General features: G+C 33.2%; 1 protein-coding gene across 20 annotated transcripts in view; it reads left to right on the forward strand.

Annotated features, from left to right (window-relative positions):
* The window catches only part of FAM172A (family with sequence similarity 172 member A), a 490,654-nt gene that overhangs the window by 222,880 nt on the left and 239,925 nt on the right, over positions 1 to 27,849 (forward strand). For 17 of the 20 annotated variants that reach the window (XM_032275251.1, XM_032275175.1, XM_032275926.1 and 14 more), the window contains one exon: positions 6,981 to 7,199. The exons of the other annotated variants lie outside the window; for them this stretch is intronic. In XM_032275251.1, coding sequence (XP_032131142.1) covers positions 6,981 to 7,199 — 219 coding nt within the window. The remainder of the gene's footprint in view (positions 1 to 6,980; positions 7,200 to 27,849) is intronic. 20 annotated transcript variants of the gene reach the window in all.

The following is a 27,849-nucleotide window of genomic DNA, read 5'->3' on the forward strand; positions in this document are numbered from 1 at the left end:
TATTCTTGAAAAAAAAAAAAACAAAGAAAATAATTTAAACAATTATATTTTAATTGAAAGAAGAGAAAGCTAGCATATATAATATAGAATGATTTGGGTACTGTAGTCGTTAAACAGGTTTTATGAGTAGCTTAAAAACTTAAGCATATGTTTGTATGATATATGATTGGGTCAAAGTGATAATATTTTTAAAGCCCATGTAGCTACCTCAGATGTTTTAAAACTACTATATTTATACAACTTTATAATAGATTTTAGTAGGAAGTTAGGAGAACATTGAACTTTCATTCAGCACTTTAAAACATACAGGCGTAACTAAGTAGGAGGAATAGTAAAGTTAATGAGATAAATCTGCTCATCCAAGCTTTCTTTAAACCATGTAATAAGGAGTTATCTGTTGGATTTTCTAAATTCACTTAGGGATTTTGATATATCATTGACTGGGCAACAGTTTTAACTTGTTACTTCTTTTTAGTTTAATATGTAAATGTGTGCGTATACCTTTGTGTCATTTTATGAGAATGAGAAGCAAAAAATATAAAAGATTTCATAAAACTGTGGTATTAAATCATATTTCTGTCCTCAAAAATGAATGATAAATATGTTAACAGTACTATTGTGCATTTATGGAATCCTTTCATAAGTAAACTATTGATGAATAAGAGAGAAATTTGCAAAATTTAAGCAGCATAATATTCTAAAACCCAGGAAAAGTTAGAAATGGAGTGGGTGATAATATGGGTAAGTGCAAAGTGAATGTTTTAAAATAAATAGTGCCTGGATGACCTGACATGTCAGAACTGAAGACAAGGGTGTGTGTTTGTCAATATATCCTTCATGTTTTACAGACTCCTAAGGGAACAAGGGAAGATACAATTTCACCTTTTCTGTGCCAAAACATTTTAATTATATCTTCTTCCAACTACAGCGGTTCAGTAACCAAGGAGCTGACATTGATGCATGTGTTGATAAAGCTGCAAACATTCAAAATGAGATTAACAAAGATTTTGAGCAAAGGGTGACAGCTAATTTTGCACAGTATTCTGCATCTAATTCAGGCCAGCGTAATAATAGAATATTTTATAACTGTTTTGTTATTCAAAAGGACTTTTATGATACATTTATGTTTATGGGTATCTTTGTATCATACTCAAGAATTTATCTGTTGTATGGCTTAAAACTATTTGCATCTATGTTCTAACCCTTACACAATATTAAGGGGAAAAAACTCTCTTATTGTGTTATTTTTTGTTTGTTTGTTTTTATAAATTATACTTCATCCTTGGAACTCTTCGCCTTACCTTAACTAATCTCCAGCACACTAGCTGGAGAAGGTATAGAGATGCCAAACACATATATATTGCTTAGTATGCACTAATAAAATGGCCAAGAAAAGTTATATTCAGTTTATTTAATTAATAAAACTGTAGTTTCTTTATTTTCTTGAGTTCCTTTGAGCACATTTCAGTGTATTTCTTTTCTCTTCTATTCTCTATTTGAAGGCAGCTGACAGTCTTCTTTCACTTTTCTTTTTGTTTGTGAAATTTTCTTTTTTTTTTTTTTTTTTTATCCACTCACTTCTCCATCTGCTTTCACTTTTGTTTGCTTGGGCCGTCTCTCATCCCAACTTGATAATGAGGAATGCAGTGTGACCCTGACCTCTATCAGCCCATGCATGACCTTCTGACTCTACCATATAACCTTTGACCTTCTCTTTGACAGCTTGATTAATTACCCTGTGTTATGATTTATGAGTAAGTGCTATGTAAAAATAATAGACAACAGGTGGTCCTCTGAAAACTTTTTGTGGCATGTTTTCTTTTACTGACTAACTTGATGAGCTATTTGAAGTTGGAAATTTAACTGGGATAATCTGGGTTGGTCCATATTATGGTATTTTTATACCATGGAACACACACAGTATTAGAATTCATGAAGCTACAAGTTGAAGTATGGTTGTGAAGAACATTTTACAAAATATTAGTAGAGTGCTGTTACCTAAATGCACATTGAGAAGAAACACAAAACAGAGTCAAGTGACATTTCACGCGTTTCAGTCCCAGGTCACGTCTTGAGAAAATTGCTGAAATAATGGAGGGGGCATTTTTCAAGCAGAGCTGCAGCTCCAACAGCTATGTTTACTTTAACGCTTCACTAGTGACTTCTGATTGGTTGTCATGACCTCATCTCACTGTTGCACCTAGGATGTTGCAACAGTGACATATACATACCCTTCTTGGAAAAAGATGAGAATAAATACAACATACATCTTTCAGAGAAGATGAATGGACAGTGGTTTGTCTATGGGTAGATGTCGTTTATAGATGAAGCACTTTGAGTTTTATTTCCCTTGAGGATGAGCACCTATCTTCTTTCAAACCAAGCAGATAAAAAGCTGAACTTGAGAAATATGATTGATAAATTTGTGTAAAATGATCTCTTACTGAGCTTTGCCTGAAGACCAAAACAGATAGTTCCATAGGTCAAAGGATTCTACTCTGACCCCTGACCCTCTCTGGTCACATGTGGCTTTCGGTATTGTCAGGTTAATATGCAGAGCCAAGTACTTTCAGCTGATTTTTTATTTAGCCAACCACGAGATATTTGAAAAGACATAGAATTTGCCTGTTTTCCATTTTTCTTATAATTGGTAATTACTAGGCAAATTAACATGGATAAGTCTTCAGTTTTATCAAGATTTCATTTGGAGTCAGAAGACTGGTTTTGGTCATTTTAAGATTTTATTTGTTTACGGAATCTTCTTGATAAGTGCATATTTGTTCTGATATAATTTGTCTATCAAAGTTTTCCTTTTTGGGTTTGGCATCACCTGTTTGTTTTGGACCTCTCTGACCTAAGCCATCATCTACAGACTTCAAAGTAAAGAAGGCCTAAAGACCTGTGTATTCTATTTAAATCACAAGTACTTGTGCTGAATAAAATGCTATGTGTGGGAATGTACTTTTGAGGGTTCCTGTTTAAGGCCGCATAGTTTATACCTTATACCATAGTTTATACCTTATAAACACAGGTCTGAAAATGAAACTAATGTTATAGCTACAAAAGTGTAAAAAATAGAATGAGATGAATTAAAGATATAAATCTTACTTTTACCAATATATATCCTCTTGATCACCTTAATTTCTACTAGACTGATCAAACATGAGTTAATTAACAACTTTATGTATGCTTTGTCTTTTGAAATGTTGGATATTGGAATTGATTTGGTAAATCATTATAAAGATGCCAGAAGTTTTATGTATTTAGTTGTAGAATGCTAATCGATTTGATCATTTTATCTTTTCAAAGATAAAAGGTTTCAATATATATTTGAAATGACCTAACTATTTATATTATGAGAAATGTAACATACTCAAGGAATAATTAAATATAAAAGAAATACTTCAATATAAAATGTTTAAGAGTCTAAGCATAAGTTATGCAGCCTTCCTTAGTAGAGTAGCAATGCACAGTTCTTTTAAGATATACTTGATTCCTGATTTTATAGTGCAGTTACATAAAACTTTAGGGGCACATTCGCTAAAGGTCACACTAGCATCTCTTTTTACTAATTTTGTTTTGTACTGATGGAGTTATTGGGAATAGAAAGGATCACTTTTTAAAATGGTAGCCTGATTTTTGAAGTAGTTGATATTATTCAATTTAAAACAGTGAAATTTACTGACATTTTGTCTTTGCTTTGTTTTACTTTATTTCCTTTGACTCCTTAGTTTCCACATATTAATGTTGACATGGCAAAAATCTGTAGCTTATAACAAGGAGTTTTTTGGCAGTGTTATATATAACAGAGAAAAGGAGGAAAACATTAGGTTTTACTATTTGTCTGTGGTTAGAGCACATGGGTGGGATAGTTAACTTTATTTTCTTACTCCTGCTTTCTCCTACTCATAAAATGGTTATGAATGATATCTGAATATTGCATTAATTAATTTATCAGAAATGGTATAATTGAAAATGTTAGTTTTTTACAGAATGGTAATTGAATTTGCAACAAAGACATTTATTAAAATCAGCTCTCATTTCTACAGAAAATGTTCCTGAGTATTTCTTGATTGTTGTCATATTAATTAAACTGACAATCTGAAATATCTAAAGGATAAAATGTTTTCTAAATAGTTTGGCTATTTCAATAGAAACGTTCATTGTTGAAATCTAAATGATAGCAAATCTTGAATGGATTTAAAAATAGAATCATTTCTCATCTGTTGATGCCTAAGTGAAACTTTGACATTGTGCCTCTATAATATTGAACAAATGAGTCATGTAATTTTCAGTTACGTAATTAATAACTTAGACAAATACTGCTTCTTTGATGATTTATAAATGTCTATTTTTTGTACGTATTTAGATGGAACATATCAAATTTCAGAGTGTATTTAAAATTAAGTGACACAATAATTTTTCAATCTATGATTTCTAAAAATTGAAGTTTAAAGTTCTGCTCAAATAAGCCATATGAAAATATTATTTGTATTAAGTAATAAATTAAGATAATAGTTTTACAGTTCTGGTGACTGTAAATTTTGTTCAAAGAATTTACCTTGATTTGAAATTTATTCATTATACAAAGATGATGCCATGTTATATCAATTTATTAAAGTCCCACATTTTTAATTTAAAATTTTTCATATTATCATTAAATGTAGTATATCACTCCTTTCATCTCTACTAACTTTAAATTCTATTTTGGTCTTGCTAACTTTAACTCCTGAGTATGAGAGGGCGTGTGTGTGTGTGTGTGTGTGTGTGTGTGTGTGTGTGTGTGTGTGTGTGTGTTTAAAGTTCAATTCACTAAGAGAAGGCAGGGAAGAAACATGACAGGAGACCACTTACTCACGGTACAGAATCTAGTAAGGAGGCAATTTTCTTTTTGGCCTATGGTGACCTTTTTTGACTATGTTCCTTACACCAGAGACAGTGTAGTGAATGCCTCTATTTCACCCTGTTTAGCAGAGTGCAACAGTGTTCTTTAACTTACTTTTGGTGGGAGGAGAAGTTATAGCTGAAATTTGAGAAGGGCGTGAAAAGTTGTAAGAGGCACAAGGAAGAGGGGTAGGAACTTCCTTCAAATGTGATTTTAATAACTAGTCAAGTGTGTCCAACTGTAGAAAATCACCAAGTGACAATCTGTCTACCTGACAGTGATCACAATGAATTACAAGACTTTTGAATAGCTGTGCAGATTAGAATAAAGCAGGACCAAATAAAATATCTTTTGTTGGTAAAACTTTTAACTTAGAACTAAGAAACTTTAAAAAAAAATTCTCTTGTGTTTTGATGTAGAATGTTTAAATTACAAAATTTGTAAAGTGTTTTATAAGCCTTTTGTGAAAAAAGCATTATTCTGAAACCTTTATTTGAACATCTGTTGAAGAATGGGTGGTGTTTTGTAAATCAGTTTGCTATATATTATTATATAGTTTTCACATATGTAAGATGACTATATCTTAATTAATAGTCCAATCATTAAAATCAGAACTTCAGTGATCTTGAAAATTTCCAAACTAAATCATGGTTTTAGACAATAATATCATCTGATTGGAGGAAAAAATATTAAAAATTCCAAGGAAGATTGTAAGTAGTTTGTGAAATCAACTGTTTGATAAAACCAACCATGTGCAGCAATGCAGCATATTTTAAAATAAGATAATTGAGTCTATGCTAATACTGGTTTACTATTGCTGCTGTCATCAATTTTTTAAAATCATCTTATGGTTGGTTTGCCAAAAAAAGAGTTTAAAATTTAAACCTCAAGTAGAAGATTCTATAATTACAATCTTGACAAACTATACATAGTACCTTTTTAAAGTAAGGATGAGATTTTTATAAGTTTTATTTTATGTTAAATAGATTTTAATATAAACATTTTATATAACTCTTATGTTTTTATTATAATATCATACATCTTTTAAATATGACCTTATAGTATTTTACAAGGGCATAATTGGGGCACCCACAACACATAATTGAATAAAAAGACAAGATATATTATAGCTTCAAAAATTTGTGTTACCCATGCTTGTCAGTGGTTATTGTTTCTCTCTATTTTCTCATGGTTAGCTTATTCCATTATACATAATATTAATATCAAATGTTTTCTTAATTATAGCATAGAAATGTTTCCCAGGCTAGAAAGAAATGAGACAGGAAAACATATGTTTTACAAATTTTTTTTTAAAAAGCCTTAATAGCTCAACAAGCTATATTTTTTTAACTTTGGAACTTTACTTATTTCCTGGTTATAGTTTCAAATAAGCAGAGTTTTTATGATAGTTTGAGAAACAAAAGAAATTTTAAGATTAAAGACCTGCTTCCATATATTATAGTAAGACAGTGGTTTATTTTGCTTTCTGATTTTTCTGGCCTTCTCTAAGAAAATAAGTGAATAAAATTAAAGGTTCACAGGTAGATGTTATGTGTTTATGACAATATAGATATGGATGGTTTTGGAATGTTCAATCAGATTCATTTCTTTAACTGCTTATTCTTTTTCATTGTTCAGACAAATAAAAAATGCTCATTAAAGGGCCATTGTAAAGAAAAATACACACACAAAAAAGGTAGTTTGAATTGTAAACTTCAATTTCAAAGGTTTTCTCAAAGCAGATAATAAAAATATTAATATAATTTAAAAGTATACATGTTATTTGCTAATTTATTTCAATTATTTTTTGGATTCTGAGAGATCTGAATTGCTTTTTAAGTTTTGTAATATTTGTGTTGCAATTATGGTTTTTGTTTTTGTAAATAATACACATTTATTTATATATACAATAAAGGCAAACAATTTTAAATGACTTCCTTTTGAAAAAAATAAAATCATAATCTTGCCTAAAGGAGTGTTTTACTGAATATGCAGCTTTATAAAAATTACTTAGTCTGAGATTTTAAGAACTTTTTTGAAAATTGAAATGGATTATAAGATTTAAATTATGCTACCTTCTTTCATTTCAAAACAGGAAGGATATGGAGTAATAGTACTAAATCCCAATGAAAACTATATTGAAGTAGAAAAACCGAAGATACATGTGCAGTCATCATCTGATAGTTCAGATGAACCGGCAGAAAAACGGGAAAGAAAAGATAAAGTTTCTAAAGAAACAAAGAAGCGACGCGATTTCTATGAGAAGTATCGTAACCCCCAAAGAGAAAAAGAAATGATGCAATTGTATATCAGAGTGAGTGAGATCACTTCTTTTCTTTACTATTTTCTTTACCTTATATATATCTTATTTTATACAGACTATTTTGTTTTTCTTAAACTATTATTTTTTTTTATTTTTTCATCATTTATTTCCCATGGTTGTCTACTTGGATTAAATTTGTTTTTTATTCAAAATTACAAAACACATCATTCTTATTTCAGTGTGACAGTTTATAGAAGTCACAAATGCAAATTCTATTTCCTTTTGTGTCATACAATACCTCAAGAAAAATTTTCTAAAATAATTTTATTGTGATAGATTCAGAAAACTTGTCAATTTAGTTTCCCAACATACTGTTTCTTTCAGGAAACATAACATATCTTTAAAACAGATAACATGCTGTTATGTTGTCCATAAGAGAGAGTACATGTAGCCTAACAATTCTAAGACATATTACCTGCTGAATTAATAATGCTGCATACAAAACATTCATCTTGGGGGGTAAGGTTTACTGGATAAAGCATTGTTGTATGATGAGCAGCTATCTATAGTGTCTCAGCCTAATGTCTAAAGGCAGATAGAGGGACGAAAAGTAATTAATATCTTAATAAATACTTAAGCCAAAATAGTTTAGGGATAGTGTGCAATGAGGGAACTCTGTCCTTTTTCCTTGTCCTACCCAGTGAACTTTTGCACTTTGTAGTACTAACAGTATGGTATCATTAGAGCAGTGCTGCCTAAGGATTTCTAATTCTATAAAGGGCACAAACAATTTTATTTTCACTTGGACATATTCAGAAGCTTGACATACATACTGTAAATTATATCTATAAGACATTTGTGAATTTTCAAAGCCCTTATTATGGATGCTAGAAGTTTAATAGTACAGCATGTCAAAAATGCAACTAGGTAAGAAAAATAGTATATTGAAATATTCCTCAAAAGTGAGCAATTCAGAACATTTAAACATAGAGAAAATAACATTTTTATATTTACTTTAAAAGATCATTAATAAAATGTTTCATACCACCTTTTAGGGGTTATATATTGCTTTCTAAGTTTTTATTTTCTATATTATTCTTCTAGTTCATGTCATAATCACTCTACTTTTTGGAATTGTAGTTTAAACATTCAAAACATTTTATTTATAGGTCATTCTATTGAGTAAGTTATGACAGTTAAGCAGTGGTGATAACAGGATATAAATTTTCAAGACCCAAAAAAATGTGTCCTGTCAAAGAATTCTCAAAGCACTTCATACAATGAATCAAGCAGATTACAATATTTAAATTTTTAGAAAGCATCTCACTATTTAATATATTATTTGAAAAGCAAGAACACTTATTATATTTAGAAGTAATAAGTAGCTTGTTTGTTCCCATGTGGTTATATTACTCCCTTTCTTTTATATGATTACATTGGGGTCATGATGTTACCATCTTCTTTATCAGTTGTACTAAGCTTCCTTCTATATGATCCAGTCTGTGAACCACCATCTTACAATAGGTTAAAATGTTTTAAAGGTTACCTCTGATATCTAGATTCCAGAAATGAATTGTATAAGGCTTCTGAAATATAAAATCATAGAGTACCTACTTATTTATGTGAAATGCAAACCAAATGATATTGTATATTAAGTTTATTTCTTCTTAAACAGTTTATTTGCCTGTGACATGTACAGATTAAGCATCTATCTCAGATATCAGACATCTTTCCTATAAGTTTATTTCTTCCTTTCTATTTTCTCTTTATCTTGTCACCATTGCTTTGATTTTTTTCTTTTGTTCTCTTGTATGCATACATTTTCTTTCTTCTGTTTTTCAGATCTGCTTTGTTTATCCTCACATCTGCTTTTTCTTATATCAAGGAAACAACATTCTTTTTATGTTGTTTCATTGTTAAGATCTGCTCTCTTTCCTTTTGTTTTCTTTTTAATTATTTTCTCTCTTTACACTCCTGTCATTTTTCTCTCTTTTCTTTTTACTTCTTTGTCCCATTTCACTCATCAATCCAGGTTCCCAACAAAAGCACCAAAAGACAAAAATACGCCCAAATACATAATACAACTTTGTATCTGATGGTCTTAGTTATGAAATGTTGTTTTTTTAGTAAACCTCATTTATCTTAAAATCTTCTGGAATTTTGCAGAATAGCAGAGATAAGCTCTCATTCTTCAAACATACTTCTAGATAGTAAGATTTGGCCCTGTATTGGGAAAGAGAATAGTTCATTTTGTGTAAGGCACATTAACTCCTTAGTAAATTTTATCTACTCTAGAAATAACTTCTAGTGCTCTTCTTCTCTCTACATATCTCCAAGTACCAAGTGTTTGTAATTTTCAGACACAGAGCATTTTATATGATGGAACTAAATCAACTTTTATTTATGTACTTATTACCAATTTACAATTTGAAATTATCTTCTGTTCTTTGTGACAACCTAATAGGTAGCTGAATCACATCATTTTATCCTTATTTTATAGTTGGAAACTGATACACAGATGTTTGTCTAGGATCACAAAGCTAGTAAATGGTAGATAATAAACCTACTTTTTGAAACCAAACTTGTAATTACTGTAGACTCTTCCCTTCTTTCTTCTTTACCACATTGTTTTATAGATTGAAAACATAATATGTATTTGAAATTTGAAAATTAAGCCATGTATAGTAAATGTATTTTACAATATAATAAACAACATTTGATGGCAAAGATAAATTTTTGACCAGTTATTATTTGATGGACTCTATTAAATGTTTATAAACTATTATAAGTATAAATATTTATATAAATATAGTATCACTAATACTGATCCAGATTTACAGATGAGACTGTGGGTCAAAAACTTTCAGCGTTTCGATGGTGGAAACTCAGTCTGAGGACGCTGCCCCAGGAGTGGGAGCTATCATACCCTCTCCTCTGCCACTTTCTTTTGCAACTAATAAAGCCTGTTTGTATCATAAACACACACACCCACATGCAACTTTGAGTAATTTTTCCAAGGTCACATAGCTCTTAATATAAGATGCATGAGGGCTTGTACTTAGTCTGTTTTGCTCATTGCTGTATCCCAGTGCCTAGAACAAAGGCTTCATAATAAATATTTGCAGAGCATATCTTTCACAATAAATTTTAAATAAGGTTGTAGACCCAGGATTAAAACCCCACACTATAACTACTACTTTTAAAAATATGTTCTGCATTATTAAAGTATGCTACTTGATTTTCTGTGGGGAAACATTTTAATAAACCAAGACAAGAAACAAACAACATGACAATTGTTGACTTCTCACTTAATCCAGTAGCTGAGATTACAATCCAAAAATTTATGATAGAATTTATTATTTGATACTTTGAAGTATATATTTTTATCAGAATATATAAAAGTAGAATATACTATTTTCTTTTTGATCAATATCATCATACTGCCAAAATTATGGATAAAAATGGAAATGTCTCAACCTGACCCATAGCAATTTCTGTGTCACACATTTTTCTTAAGAGTACAGCCAGGCTGTTGGGCTTACTCTACACTGTACACATTTAATACTTTATGTAATCTTTAACTTCAGTTCCTGTTCTTTCCTGAATCCAAATTCTATCCACATTGTAAGTGCCTAGCTATACCACCTCTTCCTCTCACCATAGCCAGTGACCTCTCCTTACTGAGACTCATGGAATTTATAATTATTAGCTAATTTATATGGAATTTACCAGGTACTATCTTGATATGTCTCTTGTATTTTTGTCTAATAATTTAATTATTATTAGCAGTTATTTTCATGCCTCTTCACTAGATCTCCCCATAATCCTTTAGATCTTTGAGCATGCTTTAAATATTTTGGCATTGCATGTCTATCCTTAAAAGCAGATATGTGCTGCTTTTTGTATTAGTACAGAGCATATTATGAGGGAGTCAGGAACTGATTCTAGAATTTAATCCCTTGGATGGAGACCAAAGCTAAAAGATTAGGTCTTAGTCTAGAGATACCTAGGTAAAGGAACCTGCAGCATAGGAATGGAGGTTTTTCTGGTATCAAACTGGAGCATAAAAGGACAATTAAACTGAGGAAGGTCACTTAATAGAATTTTAGAGACTATGGGTAGAGTATAGGCAAAAGTGACTTGATGCTGATCTGTCTAATCTTGGGTTGAAAGTGCTTGATAGAACATCCCTTTCCTAAAATGAGACTTATTTGTGGACTATGCTGATGGGAAGTAAAGGAGAGGAATTAGACCCAGCATGTGAAAGAAAGCAAAAACAGATGCTGAGGATACAGGGAAAGAGAGTTACATGGACCCAAAGTGAAAAGTCCAAATGTGGAAGAGACATTTACAGAATAGGAATCTTAGCAGAGCCTGGCATTGCACATAGAAGATACTTAAATGTTTATCAATTGCTTGTTGACACTCATCAAAAATCTTATCCTTTAATATGTAAGCTATTTGGTGTTGTCTAGTTTTCTGATGGATTTTTTTTTTTTTCAGCATTCATGGGAATTTTTGCAATTGTTTAGAAATAGTCAACTCTGATAAACAAACTTTCTTTCAAAAAATATGTTTTTGATGTTCTGACTTGGGTATGTTCACGGTTCTGAATCTCTTCTGTGCAAATGCCACTGAAGTCATTTTTATCTATTGTTTCAGCAACAAAGTTCAATTTATTTGTATTAAAACAATGATTGTTTAATTTTTGACACTATTTTATTTTCCCAGTATATTCAAGTATTTGGATTTTCTTTTCTTTAATATCTTGTAAATAGCCAGTCTCCTTTCAAATTTTTGCAAATATCTAGTATACACAGGCAAAAGTAAAGTAGAATTTGGGCCTAAAACTTTAAGATTAGCAATGTATAATTTTATTTTACTTACTAAGTGAGCATAAATAGATATGACTAACTAGTAGATTATATAGCACTTTTCTGAGACGTTAGCAGCAAAGCATGAGAGATCAAAGAACTTACTGTTTCATGTGGCAAGTTTTCTTAACTATGAAATAGTGTACTTGCTAGCATATATTATGGCTTATTAAGGGGATTGATTTGGTCTAGGCAATAAACATCATGTCAGACATGCCTGGCAGGAAAACCTGCTTAATATGTTTTGTAATAAGATGGAATTTTTTGTTCTCAAAAACATCTGCCAACTGAATTTAAGAGTGAAGACAGAAAATGTCATCAATTTAGTGGTAATCCTATAAATTTAGTTTCTTTTTGAGCAACACATATCAAGACATACAAAATTCCCAGTGTTAATCACCACTGGTTATAGTACTTTGTAAAACGATGAAACAAAAACATTTTATTTTTGTATAATGTGCTAATTAATTCATAATGAATTTTAATATTTCAACTGATAAAATTTTAACAAGCATCTTGGCAACAGATCATTTTTTAAAGCATCTGTTTTTTAATGTGTTGGGTTGAGAACTGAGTCAAATGGCTAAATATGTACATATATTCTTTTAAAAAACATATTTTCACCCCCCGTAACTACAGATACACTATTTTTCCCCTTAGACCACAAGGGGCTGCTGCTGTTCATATTGGATTTTGCTTTCCTCAGACACTTGAGTACCCCATTTAACTATCTTTAGTCTTCTTTTTTTTTTTTTGGCCCCCAGGCGTTTTAAAGTATAACTGGAAAGAAGAAAAGAGGCTTAGTTAGTATCTTAATAATCTGCATAAAAATGTATTATTGTACATGTTTTCTATAATACATTCCAGGGCATTTATATTTTTCTAAATCAACTTAAAGCTTGTAGTCACTGAGGGCAAATTGTGATAATAACTATTTTTATTTCCTGTTTTTAGTGTATGAATAACATGCAGAATCACACCATTGTAGAGATACAGTATGGAGATGAGATTAAAAATGCAGTCCAAGGCCAGGCACAGTGGCTCACTCCTGTAATTCCAGCACTTTGGGTGGCCCAGGCAGGCAGATTGCCTGAGGTCAGAAGTTTGAGACCAGATTGACCAACCTGGTGAAACCTCATCTCTACTAAAAACACAAAAATTATCCAGGTGTGGTTGTCAGCACCTGTAATCCCAGCTACTTGGGAGGTTGAGACAGGAGAATCACTTGAACCTAGGAGACAGAGGTTGCAGTGAACTGAGATCACATCGCCCTAGCCTGGCGACAGAGCAAGACACCATCTGAAAAAAAAAAAAAAAAAAAAAGGCAGCAGTCTGATAGACCTGACTTTGAATTCCAGCTCTTCCATTTAATATAGTGTGACCTCAAGTTAACACCACTGAACTTAAGTTTTTGTCTGAAAAGTAGAGTGAATATAATATATGTAACCAGGTGCTGTAGCATGTGGCTATATAGTCCCAGCTACTCAGGAGGCTTAGTGGGAGCATCTCTTGAGCCTAGGAGTTTGAATCTAGCAAAACTCAAACCTGATAAAGCAAGACTTCATCCCTAAATAATAATAATATGTGTAAAGCAATCATAGCACCTGGGACAGTGTTGGGGCCTTGGACCAATAAATAACATCTTTTCTCAAGTTGACAGGCAACTGAGAAATAATCCAATTCTTAAGGTCCCTGGCCTTTGTACCTTTCAGTATCTTTCTGAGGTGTTTTCTATGACACCAACCAATTCTGCAATTTCTGGCACCAAGTGGGTGTCCAACATTTCAATTCAGTTCTGGCATTATCTACCTAAAGAGTTCAGTTTCACAAGACAGCCCCTATTTTAGACTACAGTCACAAGTCCTGGAGAAGCCACTCATACTCCTGACCTACTGAATATAGATTAGGTGTACCCCCTACCACCTCCTCAGTTTGAATAACTTGCTCGAATGACTCACAGAACTCAGGAAAATACTTATGTTTACCCGTTTATTATGAAGGATGCAACTAAGGGACAACCAAATGGAAGAAATGCATAGAGCAAGATATGTGGGAAAGGGCACACTGAGCTCCACCCCCTCTCTCAGCATGCATGCCACCCTCCCAGCAACACATCAGTGTGTTTACTAACCTGGAAACCTTCCCCTTCCTGGACGCCAGTGGGTGAGACTGAAAGTACCCACTAATCACTGGGTCTTTCTGGTGACCAGTCCCAAACTGAGGCCATCTAAAGGCCCCAGTCTAAATCACCTCATTAGCATAAACCCGGTGATGGATTTTTTTCAGGGGGTTGTTATGAATAACAAAAGACACCCTTATGACTCATGAAATTTCAAGTGTTTTAGGAGCTCTATTCCAGGAACCAGGGACAAAGACCAAATATGTTTTTGTATTACAGTGTGACATTGTTCCAAAATAATACCTCAGCGCTACACTTTGCAGTTTGGAACTCAGTAAGCAATATTACATGGGAATCAGACAAAAGGAAACAAAACACCAGGATTAATAATTGATATAGTTCAACTAGAAAATTTGATTTAGATCTGTAGCTAATGGACTTCCTGATATATTCCCCCCAAATGAATTTTCCCCTTACCCTGCAAACATTCTCTTTGCCTTTCATGTGGTAGAAAGCAAGCTAGAATTCATCCTTTCTGCAACCTTCTTGAAAGATGCCCTGAAGAGCTGAGGTGAGCATGTTCAGTTTCTTTTACCAAATGTTCTAATCAAATAAGTCACACTCTTCCTGAGGGAAGGAAAGAATGGGATATGGGGAGATAAACTAAGAATGTTACTCTAGCTGAAGTGCCTCCATGACGTCAGGAGAGGAGTAGTTCCCACCTGACAAGATCACTATTACATGCATTTTCTAACAACTTAATAAGGCAGTCTTAAAATATAATCATTCACTAAAGCATATCTGTTTCTTCATGTTAAAGCTTTCACTTAAAAGGGAAACTGTGATCAAGCCTGATTAATTTTAAAGCCTTAAAAGGGCCATGATTCTGTTTTTAATCACCGGAAATTAACCTTTATATTGTCATGTTTTATATTTCCAAAGCCTAGTAATTTTTTTCTAGGTACATGCCTGTAGACCCAGGTACTAGGGAGGCTGAGGCAGAATTACTTGAACCAAGGAGGCTGAGGTTGCAGTGAGCCAAGGTCACACCACTGCACTCCAGCCTGGGCGACAGATCCAGATATAAAGAAAAAAAGGGGAAACTCCAGTCCAGTAAATTTTTCTCCTTCGCTTTCCCCTTCCCCTTCTTCTTCTTTTTACCCTTCCCCTTTCCCTTCCCCTTCCCCTTTCCTTTTCTTTTTCGTGCGTGCGTGCGTGCGTGTGTGCGTGCGTGTGTGTGTGTGGATCAGGGTCTTATTCTGTTACACAGGCTAGAATGCAGTGATAGAATCATAGTTCTCTACAGTGTAGAACTCCTGGCCTCAACCAATCTTCCTGCCTCAGGCTCCAAGGTAGCTGGGACTACAGGTGCATGCCACCACACCTGGCACACAGGAGATTTTTTAAATAAAGATTTGATTAATGAATATTACTTGTTTACATGAACCTATCAAGACAGACCTTTGCTTATTTGTATAAATCTACTCTTTGGTGTTAAGTAGCATCAGATTGTAAGAACTGTTGTATATTATACTGAAGCGTGCTGACACCAAAAATAGTATATTGTGTTGTAAGCTCAGTTATCAACCATTATTAAGTGTAACCAACCTTCTTTGGATTTGGTAAAACAAGCCAATAATGAAGAAATATAAATCAGTTCAAGAATTAGACCTTTGGCTTTTGAACAAAAATTATGATAAAGACCAAAGCTCTGCATTTGTGGGTTTTTGTTGGACATTGACCAGTTGATGTGTGTTGGGGGTCTGTCATAAATATGATATGGTCAAAAGAATAAAAACTTCAGAATCAGAAATACATACTATAATCTTAATTATTTTTTGCTAACTGACTGTGACTTTAGGCAAAAATCACTGTTTCAGTTCCTATATCTATAAATTAGGGATAATCATAACTATTAGACTTTTGTAAGGAATAAATGATGTAAATTAATGTATATGAAAACCACCAGTGGGGTTGGGTGTGGTGGCTGACACCTGTAATCCCAGCACTTTGGGAGGCCAAGGCAGGCAGATCACTTGAAGTCAGGAGTTCAAAACCAGCGTGGCCAACATGGTAAAACCCCATCTCTACTAAAAATACAAAAATTGGCCGGGCGTGGTGGTGCATGCCTGTAGTCCCAGGTACTCGGGAGGCTGAGGCAGGAGAATTGCTTGAACTGTGGAGGTTGATATTGCAGTGAGCCAAAGTCACGCCACTGCACTCCATCCTGGGCGACAGAGCGAGACTCTGTCTCAAAAAAAAACCTTTTCCTTTCTCATCCTTCTTTATCTCCTTTCCCATAGGAAACATGGAAAGAATTATGGCAGAATAAGGTATTTTCCAACTGGTTTATGTTTAACTTTATTAAGGTAGCCACAGGGTTTTTGTTTATATGGGTTATATCTTTTGATGTTTACTATTGAAAGTACTTAAAAATGAGAAGATTTTAAAATATTTATTTTAAAATAACAATAAACCTATTATATGATGACATAAATAGCATTTTATTAGAAATAACTATTTTTAAAACAAAAAACACATAATGAAAAGTATGGCATTTTAAAAAAAAATCTCTTTAATGTCTGGCTTAATAGAAGGCAGCTAAACTCTTACATTTGTTTCTGTATTTCCTCTCTTATAATATGTTGTCTTCCTTGATGTTTATGAGGAAAACTTGGCCTCACACAGATAAGCAATTGTAAAAGAAAGGTCTATTTTAATAGCTGTTTCAGATAATTTTGTATATTCTTTTTTGATGCTACCCCCACATTCAAAAGGAAGTTGTTTCTTAAAGATTAGCTGCAGTATAGAATCTAGAACACATTTTATACTCATAAAAATCCATTGGTCTGTCTTGTACTTTGAATGGATCTTTTATCCATGTATGATTTTGTAGCATCAGACATTTGTCATTTGGAAAATATTGTTTCACTTAGTTACACAAATCATTTAAATGTTGACACATTTTATTATACAGTGTAAAAAAATCCTATCCATTAATATTACTATCAGTATCATCAGAAAAGTTTTAAGAATCAAAAAACGATCAAAGTTATCAGGGATGATAAAAGTTTCCCAAAATTTTAACTTTAACAGGAAAACTCAGTTTGTGTCATTGACCACAAATACCATCATTCGTTTTTCTCGGATGGGACTATCAGGCTTACTTTGTTCGTTTTCAAGGAAATGCCTTCCAGATACCCAAAGCTCAATAATCATAATGTGTCTGTCAGTCTTAACAGTATAAATTCTGCTCCATTAGAAAGGTAACGACTTTAGCTCTAAACACAATCAAGTACACAACTGCTTTTCCTCCAGACTATCATCATAGCATATTTTGGTATGCAAGTGCTTTGTGTATACTTTCCTTTCATCACTCATAAAATTAAACAGATATATACTCATGGATTGAGATTTAACAGAAGTAAATTTTACTCTTCATTGACATTTAAATGTAGTTGGCTTCCCTCCAACCCCCACCTCCACCCTAGTATGTGGCAGTAAAAAATATGACTATTAGTATAGTTTGGTATTGCTCCCATCATAGGTGCTAAGTCACAGGCAGTTTTCTTCTTCATTGCTTTTTAATGATTAAGGGAAATGTCAATACAATGAAATAGATAATATCTTAATATTATAATAAAATAATTTTGACCTTATAGGCCTCCTGAAAGGGTCTCAGGAACGTCCAGAGGTTTGTAGATCACATTTCTAAAATCACTGGTTTTTGCTTCTTTTCTGAAGTTGAACAGAGAAACAATGACAGAAAGCAGTTTATTAAAATTTATTTATAAAAATAAAAACCATATTTCAGTTGGCCTGTTAGGTAATGCAAAACTAGGTGAATCAATATGAGTGGCTGTGTAAAGTGAAATAGAGAACTAGAATAGGGTAGGACTGGCTCATTGAGACATTGAGATCTATCTTATTTTAACTCTTTTCATCTGGACTCAGGGAGCATTGTGTATACACTACTTCAGCTGTTCCCCCTCCTTCCTGCCTCCTCCCTTTGGTGAAACTAAGATAATGTCAGTCTGTAGGGACCCAGCAGGTGGAAGTTGAGGATTAGAGTTTGTTTTCTACTGTTCCACTTTCAGCAATAGAAGGCCCTGGAGAATCACTTGCCCATTTTAGGCTTTAGCAACTACAACTTTCATTCCCTTGTTTCCTCTAAAATGAGTGGCTTCCTGCTGAGAGAGTCCAGATGTCTATGCCTGATTTCTAGCTATGGTCTAATTTACTACCATATTTTACTCAATCTTTACTGGTGTTGTCTCCCTGTTTAAAGTTTACCTTGCTCTGCACTGGACTGTTTCTATAGTAGTTAAGAGCTAGGTGTTGGTGTCTGACACAGATGTGGTTCAGGTTGAGCCTCTGCTAACTGTAATACTCAGGCAAATCACTTAATTTAAACCTAATTTTATCATCTGAAAAATAGGGTTGTTAGAATTAAAAGATATAATGCAATTAAGTACTTAGTACTGCTTTAGCACATAGTATGCACTCAGTAAATGTTATTTGTAAATATGTTATTATTATAATAATTGATTTACAATTTAAGTTGCCTCTAACCATGACTGTTTCTGAGGACAAGCTCTTCCTAGTTCTTTAGATTGGGCTCCTTTTGTTTAAGGTAACATTTTTTTGTCGAAGATAATATTTGACAGTAACTGTGTAAAATACAATTAGATGGATTGTGTCTCAATTTGAATTTGGTTATGCATATTTGCCCTTTTCTCTGCTCACACAACCTTCACTTACTTCTTGAGAAGAAGGCAACTGAAGACCCTCTGTCTCCAACTCACTCCCCATTGCTGGGGCCCTTGTCAAGTTAGAAGTAGTAGCAGTTTGCGTAATCCTCACAGCAGTCTCATAAATTACCCTGATGTTACAGATATGTAAAATGAGGCCTAGAGACATAAACAGACTCACTCATAGTTATACCCCTAGTAAGAATAACCAAACCAAGGTTTGAGCCCAAGTCTGACTGCAAAGCCTGTGTTTTTCCCACTATACTACATTGCAATAGTGAATATTTTCTCTAATTGATTCTCTAAGATTTCTCTGTGTATATATTATAATATAAAATATGTATACAAATGTGACTAGATAAATGGAGTTTTCTTGGTTGGTAAAGCAATCAAAATGTGACTAGATAAATGGAGTTTTCTTGGTTGGTAAAGTAATCGCTCTGATAAAAGACTAGTAGTAGTTCCCTCAATACAATGGCTTATTCAAAGACTATTGCTAGAGGGTTGCCTTGAGCAGATATATTGGTTCTAGAATCTGGGACCCATATTTTTTTCTCATCAGGAGTGAGACACCCTTGCGTTATTATTTTTGCCTAAGCCCCAAATTGTTCATCTGGGTTTTGTGAGACTTATAGGTGGAGATGAGGGAAAACCTAAATCAGTTTTATGTAGTTGACCCAAAAGTGCTTTGTTTACTTAGGGTATCTTTTTTATCCTCACTTTGATTTCAGCTTGTCTTTGGCTAACTTTGCCTGGTTCTCAGCCAATCAGCATGTTGCTCCCCACTCCTCCACCCCTTGGTGTTTAGCCAGTTCCAGTACTCACGCATGTACACTATGGATTTATCAATGGATGTAAACACTTCTGTATGCATCTTTCATGTGTGACATAGCATGACAATGTAATGTTTACTGGGTGACTTGAGTATTTCCCTAATAGACTTATCTCATTTCTTTTCTTGTTGTTGTTGAGATGGTGTCCTGTCTTATCACCCAGGCTGGAGTACAGTGGCATGATCACAGTTCACTGTAGCCTTGACCTCTGGGCTCAAGTGATGCCCTCACCTCAGCCTCCCTAGTAGCAGGGACAACAGGCATGTGCCACCACACCTGGTTAATTTTTTAATTTTTTTTAGAGACGAAGTCTCACTCTGTTCCCTAGACTGTTCTGAAACTCCTGGGCTCATGTAATCCTCCTGCCTTGGCTTCCCAAAGTGCTGAGATTATAGATGTGAGCCACCATGCACAGCATCTCAGCTGTATTTGAATTATATATGTGTATTTGCAAATGTGAAATTGTATGTTTAGATTTATTTGTTTGGAACATGAAATTTCAGATTAAAACATTATCAGTTCTACCTTATATAATATTAATTTTATTCTCAATATTATTTTCATTAATTTAATACGAGAAGAGAACATTAGATTTTTTTTTCTTGAAAAGTAATAGATTGTATATCATAATTAGTGACTCATTTAGGGAATATATGAAAACAAAGATAAAATTAGCCTTTAATATTAATCAAAATGGTCATCAACCAAGACTTTCCTTAATTCTTGTTCTCCTAAATATAATTCTTATACCTGAATTTGTTTTTCTAAAATCTTTAACATAACTTACTGTCCAATAATTGTTATTTCTCTGTGGAATTTCAAAAATCCCCTCTCTCCCTTAAGGGAATAAGAAGAAAGATTACAGAGCTCTATCAGTTAGGATGCCATGATATTTAACAATTCTAAAATAATTTCATGTTTATAAACAGTCACTATTTTTCCTTTAGAATCTGAACCAAAGTATCATGATTCTGTCATAGCAGTAATAATAACAATACCTTTCAAAGGGATGTAATAGATGAATGATTTTATAAAACACAGACTTTCAACCATTATATACAAATTTCACATTGGAACTAAGATTTTACACTGATAAATTAAGTAAATCTACTAAAAGTAAAATCTGTTCTAGTCTTTATTGAGAAGAGGAACTCATGTTTTTGTAATATTTCTGTTCTAAATGTTTGACGAGACATTTTTTTTTTTCATATTAAAGGGGGTATGTACAATTCATTCAGGCCATATTTGTTTACTGTTTTATGGAAAGAATATGTTTAGGAAGAAAGAACATTTTTAATAGAAGGATTCTACCAGAATATGTTGCCAAATGATAATATCTAAAACTTAGTAGATATTTTTTAGACTTTTACAACCCACCCATTTCATTTGTAGATATAGATAAGGAAACTGAGATTAAGAGAAATTACACATAGTCATCCTTTGCTTTTCTAAGGTAACGGATTCCAGAACCCCCGCATAAACCACAGTCCATGCATACTGAAGTCTTACAGTTGGCCCTGTGGAACCATGGATATGAAAAGTAGGTCATCTGGTTTATGCAAAACCTCCATATACAGACGGCCTACTTTTCAATCTGGCTTTGGTTGAAAAAAAATTCTCATATAGGCGGATCCACACAGTTCAAGTCCCCGCTCAAAGGTCAGTTGTAACTTGCAGTAGGTTGCACTGTTACTAGTGTCAAAGCTGGCATTGGGACGTAGGTTTTCAATTTACCATTCTGGTTATTGATATTTTCATATTAGGGTTTTCCCTCCATTCATATTCTGAAGTGGCCTCTCCTCTGGCTTTTGTCTTGGCAGCTGTGTGTATGTGGGGTGTGAGTGTGTGAATGTTTATTAGGCAGGGAAAGAGATAAGTGCCCATTAAGTAATTTAGGCTTGAACCTAAAAGTTAGTTGAAAATGCTGTTCCTCACATAATCAATTTTAAGAACTAAGCGGAAGAATATAAATTTGAAAATCTGGGTGCATTATATCTGAATTGTGAAATTAACTGTTCTTCATTCACTTCTAATGTTCTTTATTTTGACTTCACAAAGGAGAGTGAAAAAATTCTCTCAGAAATTCTTGTATAGACTGCTGATAAAATGATGCCATCAAAGAAAGGCCTGTTGTTTGTACATATGTATCTCAGTCAATTGAAGATTGCTTGTACTATCCTCTTTTTTAATTGGTCCTAAAACTTTTTATCACATTTTAACATCTCTGAATTTTGGATGCGTCTTAAAAATTAATAGCATATTACAGATTATTCAGCAACATTTTTTTCTCTTCATTATACTTTCAGTTACATAACTCTAAGGGGACATAATTTTTACTAGCAACCCCTGGAGCCGTGCTGTGTGTACACTGAGTGCCCTTATGAGGCAGTCCTCTTAGAGATAAGGTGGAGGTTCATTCTTTCTCCTACATTTTACCTCATATTTGACCTCACAATTGTGTAAATACCACCTGCCTACTATTTGGCAATTAGTGACCCCTCTATACGTGTTGATTTACTTATTTATGCATCATTATAGTCAGTTTTGTTCCTCTATTATCCAAAGCATATTGAGACCAGGTTTAAACTGCTTTCAATACTAGATGTCCTATTATCGAGAAGAGATAGATCTTTAGGTGATAAATCTAGATGATAAAGCTAGGCAGTAAATGGCCAGATTAAATAAAATGTTAGCCCAAGATTCCTAATTGTTTCCATATGCTTTTTACTTTTAAAATTTCTTTTAGTACTTTCAAGATACCTAGAATAACTATTAGTGTGATAAAAGTACGATGTCAGTTATAGGTTACATTGTCTTAGTATATCTTCATCAATTCTGTACTATGTCACAAGTGCTAGATATTAAAGATATAACATAGGAGAAGAATAAAACATACAATTTCTACTCAAGGCACATGAAATTAGCCAGGATAATATATCAAGATATCAAATGTATCTTGAAACTGAAGAAATGTATCCTGTTTAGTAGCACATGTTGGAATAGATCTCTTCACATTTCATTTCTATAGTTGAGCACTATTTATAAAATACTGTGCTAGCCCATTGTAAGATACACAGATAGAAAAGCCAGAATCCCTCTTTCCGAGGAGCTCAGAGTATAACAGGGATGCTAAAATATTCCTAAGCAACTCAAATAGTAGGCAGATTACAGTATGTATTTTGACATAATTCATACATTATAGGATTTGAGAAAGGAAAATTTTGTTTTCCAATGGGAAATCTAAACGCTCTTTCATAACTTGATATATCATTACTAATAAAAGTCCAATACTTAAAGATTGTTGTAAACCACATTGAACATTAAAATTTGAGAATAACTTTATACATTTTCTTTACTAAATACAACTTATCATTGCAATGAGAACCTCATTTCTGCAAATTATTTATATAAAATTTTTTTGCATAGTATTATATAACATGATTTTTTGTTGAATATTATAAACCTCTTCAAAATTTGGCACTTAAAAGGAATTAATTTGTTGGATGTTTTTGAAAACATTCTGAAAACTGAAATGTTTCAATTTCCAGTGATTTGTTGGTATTTATTCATGATGCTTCAAATTGTTTTCCCCTTACTTTTAGTTCAACTGAAGCTAATCAACATATAAGGAGATTTTAAAACCTGTCACAACCATTTAATGTCCCTTAACTATTATTTTCTTCTTTTGCTTTCACCTCTTCCATCAAATGATATATTCATTGTGGTATATTCATTTTACAACATTCATTGTTTAGGAGAAATAATATAGTTCATTAATAATTGTACTTAACCTTTTAATAAAGTTTTACAATTCATTAAATATTTTCACCTACATTTTATCCTTTAGGAAATATAATATGAAGTTAATAATTAGCAGTTTTCATTAAAAACCATTATTCATTATTTCTGTTTAGATTTTTTTTTTACATTTTCTTAATTGCTTATGATGTTAATGACATTTGGTAGGTAGGTCCTTCTTGTGTGTGGGCTTAAATAGTTACTTTTGGCAAAAGTTCTAACCAAACAACTTTTTTCAAAAAATATTAAAATGATAAATTAATCTTTATGGGAGTCTTTGGTGGTCTTGCTCTACTGTAAATGATTGTTAACTGTTAGAATATCTTACATAATGTAGTTTAGGAGAGTTTCAGAGGAAGTCATGTCTAATACTAAAGTAACGGTGCTCATCCGCAAACACATGCCTTTCTTTTTTATACTCCTCCCTACCCACCATGACTCTAACTTTAGTTTTTATTAGAAAAGCTTTCATATAAGTTATCCCGTGTGGGAATAGTGTTAGCGTAATTTCAATAAAGATTCTGAGTTATTCATCTTTTTGTATGCTGTATCATCTAACAAGTTGCCATGAACATACGTTATACTTAATGAAATTTTTGGATGAATAAACGAGATTTGGCTTTATTTGACAATGGCCATAAGAGAACTGCCCATTCCTTACCCCTCTAATCTCATTTCCTGTCCCTCTCTTCTTCACTCATTCCTTTCTAGCAACGTTGGCCTCCATTCTGTTCCTGGGATATGCCAGGCATGCTTCTGCCCTTCATTCTTGGCACTGGCCACTCCCTCAGCCTGCAGGCGTTCTGCTCCCAGATATGGCTAACTTCCTGAACTCTTTAAGTATTTTCTTCAACATCATCTCAGTAGAGGTATACCTTCACCACCCTAATTGAAATTACCAACCTGCCTAACTTCAACCACTCCCCTTACCCATCTCTACCTTTCCTTTTTCCTTAATACTCATTGCCTTCTAACATATCATATAATTCGCTTATCTGTTAAATATTGTTTATTTTCTGTCTCCTTTGTTAGAATGTAAGCCCCAAGAGGGTAGGTATTTTTATTTTGTCATCATTGTGTCACAAGTGCTTGGCACAGTGCCTGGCACAAAATATGCACTGTATTAGTCTATTCTCACACTGCTATAGAGTAATACCTGAGACTGGGTAATTTATAAAGAAAAGAGCTTTAATTGGCTCAAAGTTCTGCATGGATTACGTAAGAATACATTGTATTGTAATGTTTTTCCATTACAATAATGGAAGAAGGGGAAGCACATCTTACATGGTGGCAGGAGAGAGAACAAGCAAGAGCAGGGAGAACTGTCTTATAAAACCATCAAATCTCATAAGAACTCACTTACTATCATGAGAACAGTATGGGGGAAACTGCCTTCATGATCCAGTCACCTCCTACCTGGTCCCTCCCTCGACATGTGGGGATTATGGGGATTACAATTTAAGATGAGATTTTGGTGGGGACACAGAGCCATACCATATCAGGCACTGAATAAATATTTGATTTACTCAGTGATTGAATCTATAAGCCAAAATGTACTGTTTCATTTGGATTCTCATATACCAATGAATATTGTGTTGTTAATAATTTATTGTATCTGATACCCTTTTTTGAGAGTTTACTATGTGCTAAACACTGTTCTAAGCACCTTGTATATATATCTAATTTTAGCTTCAATTAGCCCAGTTTTCACCTTATTGGGAGTTATTTATGTTCCTGTGTCTTATACTTAGTTGAATATTCACCCTGTGTTATTCTTCTTTGCATCTACAGTGTCTGGCACATAATGGGTACACCAAATATTAGTTAAATGACAGAGTGATCAATATATTTTTTTATTTTGACAAGTATGGCAAACCGATGTTCTTATGGCAAGCCCATATAATGGAATCTAGTGACTAGAGAAAATAAATACTTTTTTAAAACTAAAAAACTAAAAAAAATTTTTTTTTAATTTTAAAGACAGTATTTTAAAATGTATTTAAATATGAAGCAATGTGTCGTACTCTTTAAATAGATAATTATAAGCGGTATATTAAATTATGTTAATAGCTTGAACAGCAATAGTAACCATTGAGCTAAAATTATGTAATAAATAATTGCTTGTTAACCTAAGATATTTCAACATTTTAAAAAAATTAGTAATAAAACATGCCATATTTTAAAGGCCTTAGTGTGAATCTTCTCTCCACTCTAGTTCAGGGGATACTCAGGAGGCCAAAGTAATGCTATAAAAAAAGCCACTCAGCCAGGTGCAGTGGTTCACACATGTAATCCACCTCTTCAGAAGGCTGAGGCAGGAGGATCACTTCAAGCTGGGACTTCAAGAATAGCGTGGGCAAAATAACAATACCTTCCTCTCTAAAATGATATATGTATATATATGGCGTGGTACTGTGCTGGTAGCCCCAGCTACTTGGGAGGCCGAGGTGGAAAGATGGCCCAGGAATTTGAGGCTGCAGTGAACTATCATTGTACCACTGCACTCCAGCCTGAGCGACAGAAAGAGACTCCATCTTATTTAAAAAAAAAAAAAAGCCACCAAAGTGAACCCATCAAATCCAATCAACTGTGCCAGGCTCTATTTCCATCCTATTTCTGAGGGGTGTTTGTCCTTGCTGGGTTTCCTTTGGCTTTATACCCAGATTCTGCTTGCCCTATATACCATGGATGGTCTGTCCTTTGTTTGGTAGCTGCCCAAGATGCTCCTTGCCCAGAGCTAGAGCCCATGTGGCAAGGGGCATCTCTTCTCTCATTGGTCAGAGTTAGGTGGTTGGAAGTGGATATTCTGGATTCATCTCTGCAGGCCCTTACTTCCAAGAAAAAAATAAAAACAAGCAGTTACTCTAAATTAATATGTTAATATAATTCTCAAAATTAGCACAGAACGATTACCCAGTTAGTTTATAATGGTTATTTTTAGACATTTGGAGGAAATATTTCTTTCATAATACTCAATTAAACACTTAAAAATTGACCATTATTAAGAAGCATCAGTATTATTGGAGATTTTACAAGATTCTATTAAAATTCTAAAACATTATCCAGAAAGTACTTGTCTTATATCTGATACCTAAACTTAATGTCCTCTCCTTTGTTAAAACTTTTCTTGACCCCCTCTCTCTCTTCCTGTGCCTTTGCAAAGACATGCATGCACACGGGAACACACACATAACACTAGTATGTAATCACAGCCTCCTTTTTGCCAGTATGTGTATTGTCTTTAACATAATTTTTAGCATTTTCCCAAATTAAAGAAACAGTTGAAAGCTTATATATTTATTCCCCAAAATAGGTATCTAATTCTTTTAAAGAAAGGCTTATATTTAATTCATCTATGTTTTCGGGGATGGAATTATTTGATTCCTACTGGAATCTCTGGTTCATTTTTCTGCTTATAGAATTAAGTTCACGTTGTGGTATATTGCGCAGATTGTCCAGATGAAGCTGGTTAAGACTTTCAGGGGAACTTATTGTTGGTGCTATTGTGATGTGGAAATGTTACTACTTCAGCAACATTACCACTGAAACCTGATATAACTTATGTACTTATTAACAAGAAATGTGTAGAAAGTAGCTCCAACATTTGAAGCATCATTGAATTTGAATGAATTTCTATTTGTAAACATACTCTGTCATAAATACCACTGAATATATTTTACTACATGATAAATTTTAAAATTAGGGAAGTAATAAATCATAACATTTAAGATTAAGAATATTGACAAAGATTTTATTAGTTTTACCTGTCTTTATTTAAATGTTCTAATATATATTAGTTCCACATTCTCTATTGCCTCTAAATAGAATATACGTGATCAAGAGAGTATGTCTCTTTCTAAATGAGAAAAACTTTATGTTATAAATCCAGTGATATGGATATATGTTGTTTTGTTTTGTATGGCCTAATGTATATCAGTAAACTAAATAGGCTTAAATTATGGCTGGATTTTTACTGAGAATATGGGAAGAAAGAAACAGGTAAGATCATGTATGTGACCAAATACAGCATTGGCACTAAACGATGGCCTCTGTGCATGTTAGTGTAACTTATATTTTGTAGCCAAAAACTGTATGTATCAAGCTCCAACCAATTATCTGTAATAAAGTTTATGGTTCAATTCTAAGATTGCTAACCAAGTGATTTTTTTTCCAGAAAAGTTTTTTTAAAAGTACCTTCAACCAATAAATTCTTAAACATTTCATCAAATGGTTATTGAACAGCACAGTACTAGGCACATGGGATATGAAAATCAAGGAAGACATGACCCTTCCCATAGCAACTCAGTGATAACAACTATAGGGAAC

This window comes from Sapajus apella, unplaced genomic scaffold (genome assembly GCF_009761245.1).
Source record: "Sapajus apella isolate SASKATOON/1434 unplaced genomic scaffold, GSC_monkey_1.0 scaffold1, whole genome shotgun sequence".
In the NCBI taxonomy this organism is placed as follows: Eukaryota; Metazoa; Chordata; class Mammalia; order Primates; family Cebidae; genus Sapajus; species Sapajus apella.